The following is a 14,380-nucleotide window of genomic DNA, read 5'->3' as shown; positions in this document are numbered from 1 at the left end:
GGCCGACAATTACGTGTTGGGAGGCACCTAATTAATTAGCATGTTTATTTCGGCTTTTTTCTTAAAGATATGCTGTGTGCCTCCCGGCTACCACTGCGTTCTCCGCAAATCGGTATCTGTCCACGGCCTGGGTGTTGGGGTGGTGGGACACTGGGGTGTCATCTCGTTGTCGTCTGTTTCCATTTAGAGCAGGCAGCTCATCTTCTCCTATGACTGCCTGCTTCGATGTCGAAGGTCGAGGTTTGTCGTCTGCTGTGGCTGATGTGGAAGGCTTGCTTGACTGCTGAGCATCGCGCATTTTTCTATTATACAGTTCTTTGTAAGCACTCAAACCATCCTGTAAATATCCCCTAAACCTACGTACCCTTGCAAAATTAAAGTCATACTTTATCATTGCAGCGAAAATCTCACGCAGTTGCTTCACGTTCAATTCGCTACTGCATTCAGTTTCGATTGTTATCCTTTCCTCTTCCAAAATTGCATCAGCTCTTCATCTATCAGTTCTTGGTCATGGGATGCCAAAACCTCTTCAACATCATCTTCGTCAGCTTCCACAAGCCAAACTCACGTTGTCCTTACTTCGTTCACCATGAACAAAACGCTTAATTATGTCTAGTTTTACGCTAAGTGTAACACCCTTACGAGCTCTTTTAGGCTTTTCCGACACCTTATTTATTTCAGGGGGTGCCTCCTCCCTGAAATGGTGGTGCCACAGCTGATTTTTTATTGTGCGCTGAGTTTTTTCGTAACAGTGAAAACACCTTCTGTAAGCGAAAACAGAGAACTAATGTAGGTCTTTCGTAACAGTGAGGTTTGGTAAAGTGAACATTCGAAAAGCAGGGGACACCTGTATGCGCTGTGTGTTTAATATTAAATTCGTTAGATAAACCCTTTTAGAAATGAAATTGAGTGTATTAGCCACTTATAAGTGACTTATAGTTGACTTATCACCTATATTCCGGTCGTGATTAACACCCCCCGCCCCCTGGTTGGCCAGTCTGCAAGAATATTGTCAATATTAACCCGGTCCACGGTGCAAAAAAGGTTGGGGACCCCTGCTAAGTAGACCTATCAGTTCTCTCTGTGGGCGGGCTTTACAGTCGACCTCAAAAATAATGACAGTGTTGCTCGCTGCACTGTTTGCAACAGTGACTTTTCTATTGCCCATGGTGGGTTAAGACTGTAAAAGACGTGTTGAGGTGAGTTTTACAGGTGTCATTCATTCATTCATTAGCATAGCTAACGTTAATTAAACTAGCTGGCTGGCTGCTAAGGAGCTACACTATTGATGTCCTATGTGATGAGGCCAAACTCACTGTAGACTTGCTTAAAGTTGTAATAGAATAAACATGATAATATATAAGTACATATTTTAATGTCACATTTTCTGCATATACCCAACTTGGCTTACAGATTAGACAAAATCACTAAACAAAGTATTACATACACCCTAGGAGGTCAACCGGGGGGCAGGGGGGGTGCAGGATATGGGGTTGCAGGGGGCGGGGGTGCCTCCTCCCTGAAATGGTGGTGCTACCTCCCTGAAATGAGTTTTTGCAGGGTGGGATGTCTGCTTCTCCCAGTGGTCAAGTGTCAGTGTGGTGTCTATCCACTTAGCGTCACAGTGGTCCTGATAATCATGTGCGACAACTCCCAAGAAAAATGCAGAGAGGAGGATCTAGCCACTATACGAGGCCTTTTTTCAACTTCCATAAAGCATTGCTTCCACAATTAAGAATGACTGTGGAGCACCCTCATAGAAATTTGTCTTTATTTTTTGATTGCTTCATGACAGCATCGAAGCTGTGATCCTAAGCAACTGGTTAACAGAACCAATCTTAGAGAAAACAGGTGGCAAACAAAGCTGCACTGTTTCTCCAATGCTTTTCTCAACCTTTCTTGCCACACATGTTGCACATCATCTCCAACAAAGTTCTGTGGAAATAGAGCTTATCTTCAGAACTAAACTGTGAAGGAGTTATATGCTTGTCTTAAAAGCAGTGCTTGAGGGTTCACTAGATTGATTCCTAGGGTGAAGTGGGGGGGGGGTGCTGCCTTGTAAGGGAAGATTAAGAAGATTAGGCCTATACTGTCTGGAGCTGAGAAGGACAAAGGTGACCTCATTGAAATGCAATATTATTAGGGAATTTCATGAGGTTGTTGCAAAGAGAATGTTTCTGCTAGTGAGCTAGTCTGGAGCTAGAGACATAGTCTCAAATAAGGGGTTGCTACCTGACTGGGATAAGAAGAAAATTCTTCTGCAAGAATTGTCAATCTTTGAAATTCTCCACCACAATGCACTGTGGAGGCTGTCAGTAAGGGTATCCAAGACTGATCATTTTTGGACTGGCTCCATTAATATTTTAAAATCTGAAGTTCAGTGGTGTTGCTAGCTAACAATATTTCAATAGGTTTCAATAGGTACATTTAATGTCAGAGAAATGTATACAATATACAACCTAAACTTCTTTTTCTTCGCAATCATTCACAAAAACAAAGCAGTGCCTCAAAGAATGAATGACAGTTAAATGTTAGAACCCCAAAGCCCCCCCCAGCTCCCCCCTCCCAACGCACAAGCAGCAGCAAGGCAACGACCCCCTCGTTCCCCTCCAGCAAAAAAAGCATCGGTGCCCCCCCACCGAGCACGCAAAGTGTAGCAAAGCATCAGTAAAGACAGACTTGCAGTACCCCAAAGGCTACTCGTTCACCCAGTATTCTCGCCCTCCCTAATAAGGGGAAAAGAGGTGTCCACAGTGAGAGGGGAGACGTAACAAAACAACTCGCCGATTTATGGTGTTAAAAGTGTACTGCGACACTTTTTCTGAGCTCTGTGCCCAAAGATCTCGGGTCTGTGGGCGCATAGCCAGCAGCCAGCTCACTGCTTTTGATCTTCCATGTACTCTGCTGACACACCAGGCGGCAGCATCAACCTCATATCCGCCTGCCTCCAGAGTCATGAAAATCCAGCACCCTGAAAGCGCGCTGGTCTTCCAGGCCGCATCCTTGGCATATCGAAAAGCAGCTGGTCGTGAGGCCCTGAGGGCGAATCCCATTTTTGCAAAGAACCAAAGTCAGTGTGTAACTCCAGGTCAGGGTCTTCAAAAGAACCCTGAAAAGGGAAAAAAAGAGGTATTAAAGATAGAAATAGAGCTGTTTCTGAAGATGCAAGCAAAAGAGTTGCCGATAGGCGCCATCATCCTAAGCTCCACCCTCCGTCTATTGACAGTTATGGGGCCAGTGTGGTTGAATGATGTTAGGATACAGATCAGATATAATCAGAAAATAGTAGAACAAGCTCAAATGGCTGAATAACCTAATCCTATGATCTTAAAACCTTTTGATGGGTATGAATTTCAAGAGTGTATTGCTAGAATTTTTTTAAATGCTAAAGTACTGTACACCCTAGACACTCTAGATTTTTATATAAATTTTGTTTTATGTGATTTTTGTTTTCTGCATTAGTGTGTAAGTAGAAAAGAGCAAATTTTAAATTTCCAAACATTCATTTACCAAAAAATTAAATATTACAGAGAATTTTTTGTATTTCATTAAAGGAAGTAACATATTAAATAATAGATCACTTTTCAAATAAAAACTTGATAACTTTGTAGGTATATGGACCAGTGCATGGTTAAACAAAGATAACAAACAAGATGCTAATGATCAATGATATGATGAGTTGAATGAACTAAACTGACTAACTGAAACAGAAATGGGTGTAGAAGGAATCAAATTGGGCAAAAGGCTGCCAAACTAAAAGGTGAAGGTCTGGCAGATGTGACAGTTTAACCTTCAAATCATCAATTCTTACACCAAGGCAAGAGTGAGCATAGCAACAAGACACAAGGTGGTCATCCTGCATCAGCAAGATCTCTCCCAAGCAGAAATTTCAGGGCAGACTGGAGTTTCAAGATGTACTGTCCAAGCTCTTCTGAAGAACCACAAGAGAAATGGGTAAGGTTGAGGACCAGAAACACAGTGGTCAGCCACAGAAACTGAGCAAGGTAGATGAGAGATACATCAAACTGATGTCCCTTCTAAACTGGAAGAAGCCATTCCTCTGAAGTGGAAACAAAGCCAAGGGTTTCAGCTACCCCACAAAAACACAAAGACTGGGGTGCTGAACATTGACAGCAAGTGCTCTGGACCAGTGCTTCAATATGAAATTTTTGGCTCAAATAGGAGGCAGTTTGTCCGTAGAAGAGCTGAAGAGTGCTACATGAATGAGTGTCTGCAGCCAACAGTGAAACACAGCGAAGGTTCCCTGCAGGTTTGGGGCTGCGTTTCTGCATTTAGAGTCGGTGATCTGGTCTGAATTAATGGGATCCTCAATGCTGAGAAACACAGGCAGATTCTCATCTAACGCACAATACCATCAGGGAGGTGTCTAATCAGTCCCAACTTCATTCTGCAGCAGGACAATGACCCCAAACACACAGCCAAGGTCATAAAGAACTATCTTCAGTGAAAAGAAGAACAAGGAGTTCTACAACAGATGGTATGGCCTCCACAAAGCCCTGATCTCAACATCATCAAGGTTTTTGGGGATTACCTGGAGAGACAGAAACAAGCAAGACAGCCAAAGTCTGCGGAAGAACTGTGGCAAGTTCTCCAAGATGCTTGGAACAGCCTACCAGCAGATTGTCTTATACAACTGCATAACAGAATTGATGCAGATTTAAAAGCAGTGGGCGGTCACACCAAATATTGATTTGATTTAGGGTTTTTTCCACTGTTTACTGCTTATTATAGTAATTTTTTGATTCTTAGAAACTTTTCATTCCATTATTCTTGAAAATATCTTCACTTTACAGAATTTTTTACATTTATCTAAGACTTTTGCACAGTACTGTAAATATATTAAAAGTGATTGGGAGATGGAATAGATAGGGAGCTATGTAATACAAAGTAAATAGGTGGAATAACAGTTTTTTTTTAATGGCATATGGGGAAGATGATGCAATGCAGATCCCATGGACAATTTCTTATTGAATGAATGTTGCAAATCACTTACAGAAAGAGGGTTGTTAAACTAAATATTTTTATGTTGACCAGTTGCTTTCTTTATCCTATTATGATGGATTTGTCTTTCTGGAGTTACGGCTTGACACCTGAGGACAACAATAACTATATCATAGGCAGCTTCCTTTTTGCTTACACTGCCATGGCCTATTGTAATGCACAATTTCTTACTGGAGTCATTTTTTTTTAAAAAAATGTAAAAAATAAACTTGACTTGTCAATTTTAATTCATGTCTTTAAATGGAGTGTAAAAATATTTTAACCCAGCAGTTTATGCATTTAAAGTGAGGTTGGAAGGCCAGTGGAAGAATTAAACTTCCAAGGTCTGTAGTTTGCTTGCATAGCGTGTCTTTCATTCTGCCTGGGACTGTGTCAGACAAGGTGCAAGGCTTTCTTTTGATGTGTTGAGTAACTCCATTTGGCTGCTGTGTAATGGATTGTTTTTTAAATAATAAAGTTAATAATTTGAGAGTGCATGCATTAGCACAGCACAGTATCCATGTGTTAACCCATTGTCCTCACCAAAAATATCTATTCTGATTGTGCTCAAAAAGCTTCTGTTAAGGAGGGAAATATGATGATGTAAATGGTCCTTTGCTGGCTGTTCCTCATTCGTAAGGCCAGTGATGTTGTGGAGATGGAAATGGACTCTCTCACGGTGGTGTCTGAAAGGAGGATGCTGTCTAAGTTGCATGCCATCTTGGTCAATGTCTCCCATCCACTACATAATGTACTGAGTGGGCACAGGAGTACATTCAGCCAGAGACTCATTCCACCGAGATGCAACACAGAGCGTCATAGGAAGTCATTCCTGCCTGTGGCCATCAAACTTTACAACTCCTCCCTTGGAAGGTCAGACACCCTGAGCCAATAGGCTGGTCCTGGACTTATTTCATAATTTACTGGCATAATTTACATATTACTATTTAACTATTTATGGTTCTATTACTATTTATTATTTATGGTGCAACTGTAACGAAAACCAATTTCCCTCAGGGTCAATAAAGTATGACTATGACTAACAGAAGTAATTATCCTCTATTCATTTAATCAGAATGTGTTCCAGCATAAAAAGGTCGTTTAACACATCATGACTGCCATCCTTTTTTCCCCGCAAGAGCTTTCTAGTTAACTCCACTCTCTTGCTCAGTCCCACCATCATTTTAGGCATCTCCTGAGAACTGAGGATGATTTGTATCCATTCTGGATTTGTAGGCTCTGAGGTAACTGAGGCCAAAGTGGATCCCAGTGTGGTGTTCTGCTGCTGTTGCCCACCCACTTGAAGGTTCGACATGTTGTGCATTCAGAGATACTCCTTTGCAAACCGCTGTTGTAATGCTGGGTATTTTAAGCTACTGTTGCCTTCCTGTCACTTGAACCAGTCTGGCCATTTTTTTGACCTCTCATTAACAAGATATTTTTACCCACAGAATTTAGATCGCATTTCTTCCCCGTTCTGATGTTTAGTCTGAACAACAACTGAACCTCTTGACCATGTCAGCATGCTTTTATACATTCTGTAGGTGTACTTAATATAATGGTCACTGAGTATATACTTGCACAAAGTCGAATGGCAGGTCAGATGATTGAATATATTTCCAACATTTTCTGGTTTTACTACTGCGCAAGTTTTGTCCACTCCTCTGCAGTGCCTTGATTTTTAAAAAGCATTTATTTTAGCGATAGAGCACAGAGTAAGTCATTTTGGTCCTTCGAGGCACACTGCCCCTGCAATCCTTTAGAAATCCAATTAACCTAATCACAGGACAATTTACAATGACCAGTTAACCTACCCAGTACATCTTTAGACTGTGAGAGGAAACCGGAGCATCTTGGGAAAACCCACACAATCCATGGGGAGAACATACGGAGATTCCTTACAGAATGGCACTGTGATGTCACATGAAGAGCGTTTGATGGCTCTGGGCCTGTATTCACTGGAATTCCAAAGAATGGGGAATAACCTCATTGAAACCTATTGAATGGTGAAAAGTGTTGGAGTGGATGTGGAGAGCATGCTTCCTGGAGTGGGAGTGCCTAAGACCAGAGGACACAGCCTCAGAATAGAGGGGCATCTATTTAGAATGGAGATGAGAAGGAATTTCTTTAGCCAGGGAGTGGTGAATCTGTGGAGTTCATTGCCGCAGGCAGCTGTGGGGGCCAAGTCTTTATATACATTTAAGGCAGAGGTTGACAAATTCTTGATTGGTCAGGGATATGAGGTGAAGGTAGGAGGTTGGGGCTGAGAGGAAGAATGGATCTGTCATGATGAAATGGTGAAGCGGACACGATTGTCCAAACGGCCTAATTCTGCTCCTATATCTTATGGTTTTATGTAATTGAACTCTAAACTCTGGAACGCTCTGAGCTGTAATAGCATTGCGCTATCCACTACGCTACTGTGATAGTGCTATAGTAAAGGTGCTATATGAATACATTCAGTGCCTACTTTATTAGTACACCTGTACATTAATGCAAATCACTAATCAGCCAATCATGTGGCAGCAACTCAGTGCATAAAAGCATGAACACCTTGGAGAGAAAAGTTCTTCAGGTCCTCTCTAAACCTCATACCTCTCACTATGCCCTCTAGTCTTAGACACTTTAGCCTCATCTCAGTAAGAATCCCAGCTGTAAATGCTTTTATAGGGCAACACAGGAAACTCAGAAGAGCTGATTGATTCCTTCGGAAAGATAGCCCTGCCTTCAAAAAGTCCCTTGAATAGGTAACTGCTATTTCAAAATCCACTTCCCATATAGGTAGATGACAAGGGCCACTTCCAAAATATGTAAGCATTGGTGAATGGCAGAATATTAGCGTGCTATATTGTTCTTGAACTGTCTGATTCCAAAATGGGCACATTTTCAAGTGGAAGAACTGTTGGTTTCAGTTCAATAAGTGTTACCCAGTTTGGTGCTATTAATGTATGTAGCATATAAGTTGTCAGGTTTGACATTCTTTTGAAGTGTAATGTCTTTTTTATCCCATTATGTATAACTTGACTGTGAATTTTTCTTGAGAATTTTGAGATGTTACCAAACTGCTGTGTGATTTGGAAAAAAAAATGTCCTTGATGTGGTCACCTTGTGACTGTAGCTGTTTGTGATACTGTTGGAAATCTGCTGTATTTTGGTGCTTTGTGGTGGCAATGTCTCAGTTACGGCTTGTAGTAGCAGACTAAAGTGTGAGAGGCAATTGTTCGTGTAAGTGCTAAATTGGGTGTCAGTCCAAATGCTTTTTTTTTAAATATCCCTTTGGATTTATGGAGCTCAGTATTCACAACAGCTGTACAACTGCAGTCATGGGGCCAAGATAGCATAGTAACTTTACGACTATTTTCAGCCTCTGCAAGAAAGTTACTAAGAGGTGAGGAGGTGCCATAATCTCAGGCCTGCTTACTTGTCGTGCAAATTAAACTGTTAAACTCATGAAATCTCTTACTAAGCTCTCCAAGGCAGTTATGTTAGTTTAAAAAAAATAGCTGTTAGGGTGATACTGAGCTGCGGAGCAGAAAGGGACTGGATAACATTCCTAATCTCTACTGTTTAGTTGATCTCAGGTAGGACAGATGGGCCTCAATGACCTTAAACTGGGAAGAAGGAACCTTAGCTTTGGGTCCTGTTCCATCTGTTCATCCAGTGATCAATCTCCCAACCCCCAACTAGTAAAACAAAGTAAAAGCCTGTAGGTGTTGGTTAAAAACTGGGTCAAATTTGTTTTTAATTGGCTGATAAATCCATGCAATCAGAGGGTCACACACAAAATGCTGGAGAACTCAGCCTACCGAATATTGAAAGGACTGGATAAGGTGGATGTGGAGAGGATGTTTCTTATGGTGGAGGTATCCAGAACTAGAGGGTACAGCCTCAAAATTGAGGGGTGACCTTTTAGATTTTAGAACAGAGGTAAGGAGGAATTTTTTTTTTAGCCAGAGAGCAGTGAATCTGTGGGATACTCTGCTACACACTGCAGTGGAGGCCAAGTCCGTGGGTATATTTAGGGCAGAAGTTGATCATTTCCTGATCGGTCAGGGCATCAAAGGCTACGGCAAGAAGGCAGGTGTATGGGGTTGAGTGGGATCCAGGATCAGCCATGATGGAATAGCGGAGCAAATTTGATAGGCTGAATGGCCTGATTCTGCTCCTATGTTTTATGGTCTAACTCAGCAAGTCAGCCAGCATCTACGAAAATGAATAAACAGTCAATGTTTTGGACCAAGATGAAATCAGGTGAGGGGAAAGGTGGATGAGTGGGGAGGGATGATGAAGTAAGAAGCTGGGAGCTGATAGGGGGAGGAGGTAAAGGGCTGAAGAAAAAGGAATCTGATAGAAGAGTACAATGGACCATGGAAGAAAGGAAAAGAGGGGTGCCATCAGAGGGAGGTGTCCATCAGGGAAGGAGAAGAGAAGGGGGTGAGACAATAACCAGAATGGGGAATGGAAAAAGAGAGAAGGTAGGGAGTAATTACCAGAAATTGGAGATGTGCACCCTGTCATGCTGAAATGGGTATTTGTAAACTTCACATTTGAGTTCACATTCTGTACAAATAAGAATAAATGGAATATGATATTGTTTTTGGATTACTGAATATCTCCGCAAGACTAATATCACTTTACTTTCCTTTTCGTCCCTTCCCTGGCTTGTTTCTAGCTCTTAGAATATGTCGGCAAAGGGAAAAGCATAATGGATGTAGGTCTGGCACAAGCAAGACATCCTCTCAGCACCAGAAGTCATTACTTCGAAGTAGAAATAGTTGACCCAGGTGAAAAGTGCTACATTGCCTTAGGATTGGCACGAAAGGTAAGTGGTACAAAAACACACTTCTTTTTGTACTGCTATTAACGTTTATGCTAATCAAGGTTGAAGGGAGTTCACACTGGGAATTGCAACAATCAGTATTTGCACTAAGACGAGCCAAGCCATGTCCTGTTCCCACAGTCCCAGAAAACCAGAGCTGAAATCATTGAGTTTCTGAGTGATGTTGTCAATTTAGCATGAAAGCATATTTTCACCAATGTCTGGATATCTAACTAAATTCCAAATCGAAATTGTGCTGAGCAGCAATGAAATGCAGTTGGAAGGTGGGTAATCTTGGTGCTTCACGTAGCTGGACACTTTTTTACCAAAGGAAACCCAACAGTGTGAGCAGGAATCTTACAATTTAATATTGAACACCTGCAGTTCTGCTGTATTGAAATCCTACCATTTATGTTAATGTTCTTAGCTCAATCCCTTCTGAACTTACAATTTTAGTAGCACCAAGTGTTTCTGCTACCATTTTTTTGCACAATACATCAACCTAATTTTTTTTACAGAGGTGAATATGCTCTAATATACTGAAGTCACTCTGTTGGATAACAAACATAGAACCATAGAATTTTTTAGTGCAGAAACAAGCCCTTCAGCCCATCACATCCTCACCTACCATCAACCGCCCATTTACACTAATCTTTTTGTTAAACACATTTTATTCTCCTCACAATACCCACCAATGCAATATTCTTCCCCTCACTTGCATACTGGGGGCAATTTACAGTGGCCAATTTACATACCAACCTGTAGTAACACACAAAACACTGGAGGGACTCAGCAGGTCAGGCCGTAACTACAGAAGAAAATGAACAGTCGACATTTCAAGTGGAGGCCCTACATTTGCCTGGTATCACTTCCCAACTCTTTCTCCACCACATTGATGTCTGCATCCTGCACCATGCTGAATTTGTCAATTTTATCAACTTTGCTATCAAATTCCACCTTGCCCTCATTCAAGGTCCATCTCAGAAACCTCTCTCCCCTTTCTTGATCTGTCTGCATCTTGGGAGACAGACTATTAACTGACATCTACTTCAGATGAAGAGTGTTGACCTGAAATAGTTTATCATTATCCTCTTTGCCATTCACAATACTGCCAGGTTCGTATCATCCACAATTTTAGAAATTATGACATGTATTCTCAAATCTAAGTCATTAATTTGGATCAATAAAAGTCCTTAACCCTGTTTTCAAGCAGACGCCACTGTTGGCTTCCTCCATCTCAGAAGCAAGCATTCTCAACAACCTTCTTTTGTTCCAACTCTGCAACTGCCTTCATTCAACGGTCTGCATTTATGCTTCACCAGATAGATCCATTATGATTGCCTTGCATTTGATTCCCTCTCTTAGCACTAAAAGTAATTGTGTTGCATGGACAACCTTGATTTGTCCCAGGTACTTCCTTTGTTCCTTCTACCTTCGCCACTCTGCAATTTAAAGCCCGCAGTCTTGCAAAAGTCCTTGAGCTGAAACATTAACTATTTCTCTGTCTGTAGATACTGCCTGATCTGAGGTGGCTTGAATGTTGGCTGAATCGATGGTTGGGAGTGGGATAGTGATGAGCTGATGGTGGAAGCAGAAGTCACTAGTAACGAGTGGAGGGATAGAGGTGTAATGAGTAACAATACAAGTTAAAAGACTTGCCTAGAAGGTCGTTGCCTCTGACAGCACTAGCCCAGGTAGGGTGGAAACCTTTAACCAGCTAGCTCAAGTTAACACCTGCTTCAGCGTTCCTGGGAGCTTGTGCACACAACAAAATTATGTGTAGGTAATGTTTAACTTGCATACATGTCAACTGGCGTGTCTTCACATGCTCAGCAATCATTGAGCATGAAGTGATGCACACAGATGTGCCAAGGTCAATTCTAGTACAGTCTTCTGCTTCAAGCATTAAATCCATGTTAATCCTATGCCCTCTGGCTATTGACCATCCGCTCAAAAGGCATGGGTCCACTTTAACCTGTCTGGGGCTTCAACATTGCTGCCTTTGTTTCATAGAAAACCTCACATGAACCAAATTCTGCTTGTAACTAAATTTGCCTGCCCTGGCTGCATTCTTGTGAATCTCTTCCGGATCCTCTCTTGTGCTATCGTGTCCTTCTTATTGAATGATGATCATAGAGGTATATTGCAGTATTTGTCCAGTTCCAGAATGACCTCCCTGCTCTTTAATTCTATTCCTTAATCAATAATGGCAAGTATCCCTGGTACCATCTAACACACCAAATGCTGGAAGAACTCAGCAGGTCAGGCAGCATCTATGGAGAGGAATAAACAGTCAATGTTTCAGGCTGAGACCCTTCATCAGAACTTGTATCACATTGAATGCAATCCAGATAGATTCTCACTTATTTTGTCACCTTCCAGATGTTAAGGTTAAGGATATTTTGAAAAGGCTGGGAAATACTGGGGAAGGAGTGCGGGAGCCAAGTGTAGGGGAAAATGTTTCTTGTAATAATTTGAATATTAGGAATCAACACTTCAAAGAATAGTAATCTGCAGCTGAACGAGTAATATTAGGGATGAGGTGGTACTCTGATCTGAGCCATTTGTTGGAGTTTTGGATAAAATATGTTTCCACAAGGAAGGGCTAATAAGTTCGGAAGAGATTAAATTGTGAAACAAATTAGTTAAACAAATTATTTAACTATGATGGGTGAGCAGAGGAAAAATAAAGGCAATCACTTGGATGAGGAAGTGGAAGGGTGTGTTAGTAGTCTGCAGATAACACAAAGGTTGGTGGTGTTGTGGACAGTGTAGAAGGTTGTCATAGGTTACAATGGGATATAGACAGGATGCAGAGCTGGGTGGAGAAGTGGCAGATGGAGTTCAATCCAGAAAAAAGTGTAGTGATACACTTTGGAAGGTCGAACTTGAAGGCAAAGTATGAAGTTAATGGCAGGATTCTTAGTGGTGTTGAGAAGCAGATGGTTCTTAAGGTCCAAGTCCATAGATCCTTAAAGTTGATAGGGTGGTTCAATATGGTGTACTGGCCTTTATTAGTCAGGGTACTGGGTTTAAGAACTATGAGGTAATGTTGCAGTACTCTAAATCTTTGGTTAGACTACACTTGTAATATTATGTTCAGTTCCGAGCTCATTATTGAAAGAATGTGGAAGCTTTGGAGAAGGTGCAGAGGAGATTTACCAGGATGTTGCCTGGATTAGAGAACATACCTTATGAAGAAAGGTTGAGTGATCTAGGGCTTTTCTCTTTGGGTGAGAAAGATGAGAAGTGACTTGTTGGAGATGTATGAGATCATGACAAGCATAGACAGAGTGGACAGTCAACACCTTTTTCCCAGGGTAGGAATAGCTAATACCAAAGGACATCCATTTAATGTGAGTGGAGGAAAGTTTAAGGGAAATGTCAGAGGTAAGTTTTCTTTTTACACGGAGTAGTAGATGCCTGAAGCAAACTGTCGAGGGTGGTATCAGAGAATAATACAATAGGGACATTTAAGAGATTCTTAGATAGGCACAAATAAAAGGTTATGGGCTGTGTAGGAAGGATCTAATGGGAGTAGGTCGATTTAGGTCAGCCCAACATCGTGTGTCGAAGGGTCTATACTGTGCTGTTTTATGTTAAAGATAAACAGATGTGTAGAAATTGTTAAGTTAAACATAGGACTAAAAATATCATAAGTGATTGGATGAAAACAAGTTGAGGTGAAAGATCAAGATGAAGTGTTATAAGCAGGAACGAGAGCAAGATAACACAATGAAGTGTTACTTTGGACAAAATACCCAAGGGAAAAGAAGTAGCTTTAAATACAAACTTGGGAAAAGACAGAGCTTGTTTTGTAAGTCTAAAAGTGTGGGAAGTTCAGTGGGGGTGTTAGAAACAATGATGTCACAGGAAGATGTAGATTTAAAACCACAAACAGAAACTTGACAGAATGTCAGCAGGACTGAAAAATAAACAATATTTTTAGAAAGGATGGAATAGGTAAGGAAGAAGGAGAGGTGTTAGCAACATTGATGGAGGAGGGAAAGCTACTATGGACAGGATTGCCATACGCAAAGGAGGTACAAATAGAGCCAGTATGGGTGTGAGATTATGGATAAAAAGTAACCTTTACGTTTGTGGGATTGCACTGGGGAACTAATTGTGGAAGGGAAATGGCAGAGGAAATCAGTAAACAGAGCAAGGAAATGACAAAATTACCGTTCCAGGAGATCTTAATGACCCACTTGTTGACTGGCACAGGGAAGGAATAAACTAGAAAAAAAATGGAATTCCTGCTACGTGTGTTGGTCTCCTTCCTAGAACAGTGTGTCCGTGATGTGACAAAGAGTCTTGACTACCTCTAGTGACAACAGATGCTGTTGGTCAGATAAATTACTTAAATGTAGTGAGCATTAGAAAAGGAAATATGGGAGAATGTCAAAGGTCCAAATTGAAAGGAAAAGTTAGCACTAAAAGAAGAGCAGATTTTAGTAAGACTAGTGAGTTAGCTAAAGTAAAATGAAATGAAAATTGCTATACATTAGATTACAGAACTGCAAAATATATACCATTTGAAAAGGGTAATACCAGCACTGC

General features: G+C 41.2%; 1 protein-coding gene across 2 annotated transcripts in view; it reads left to right on the top strand.

Moving 5' to 3' along the window:
• Positions 1 to 14,380, top strand: part of spryd3 (SPRY domain containing 3) — a 236,507-nt gene that overhangs the window by 125,838 nt on the left and 96,289 nt on the right. For both annotated transcript variants that reach the window (XM_072248836.1, XM_072248835.1), the window contains exon 7: positions 9,674 to 9,823. In XM_072248836.1, coding sequence (XP_072104937.1) covers positions 9,674 to 9,823 — 150 coding nt within the window. The remainder of the gene's footprint in view (positions 1 to 9,673; positions 9,824 to 14,380) is intronic.

The sequence above is a fragment of the Mobula birostris genome, chromosome X (assembly GCF_030028105.1).
Source record: "Mobula birostris isolate sMobBir1 chromosome X, sMobBir1.hap1, whole genome shotgun sequence".
In the NCBI taxonomy this organism is placed as follows: domain Eukaryota; kingdom Metazoa; phylum Chordata; class Chondrichthyes; order Myliobatiformes; family Myliobatidae; genus Mobula; species Mobula birostris.
This window is presented reverse-complemented; position numbering and strand designations above follow the sequence as displayed.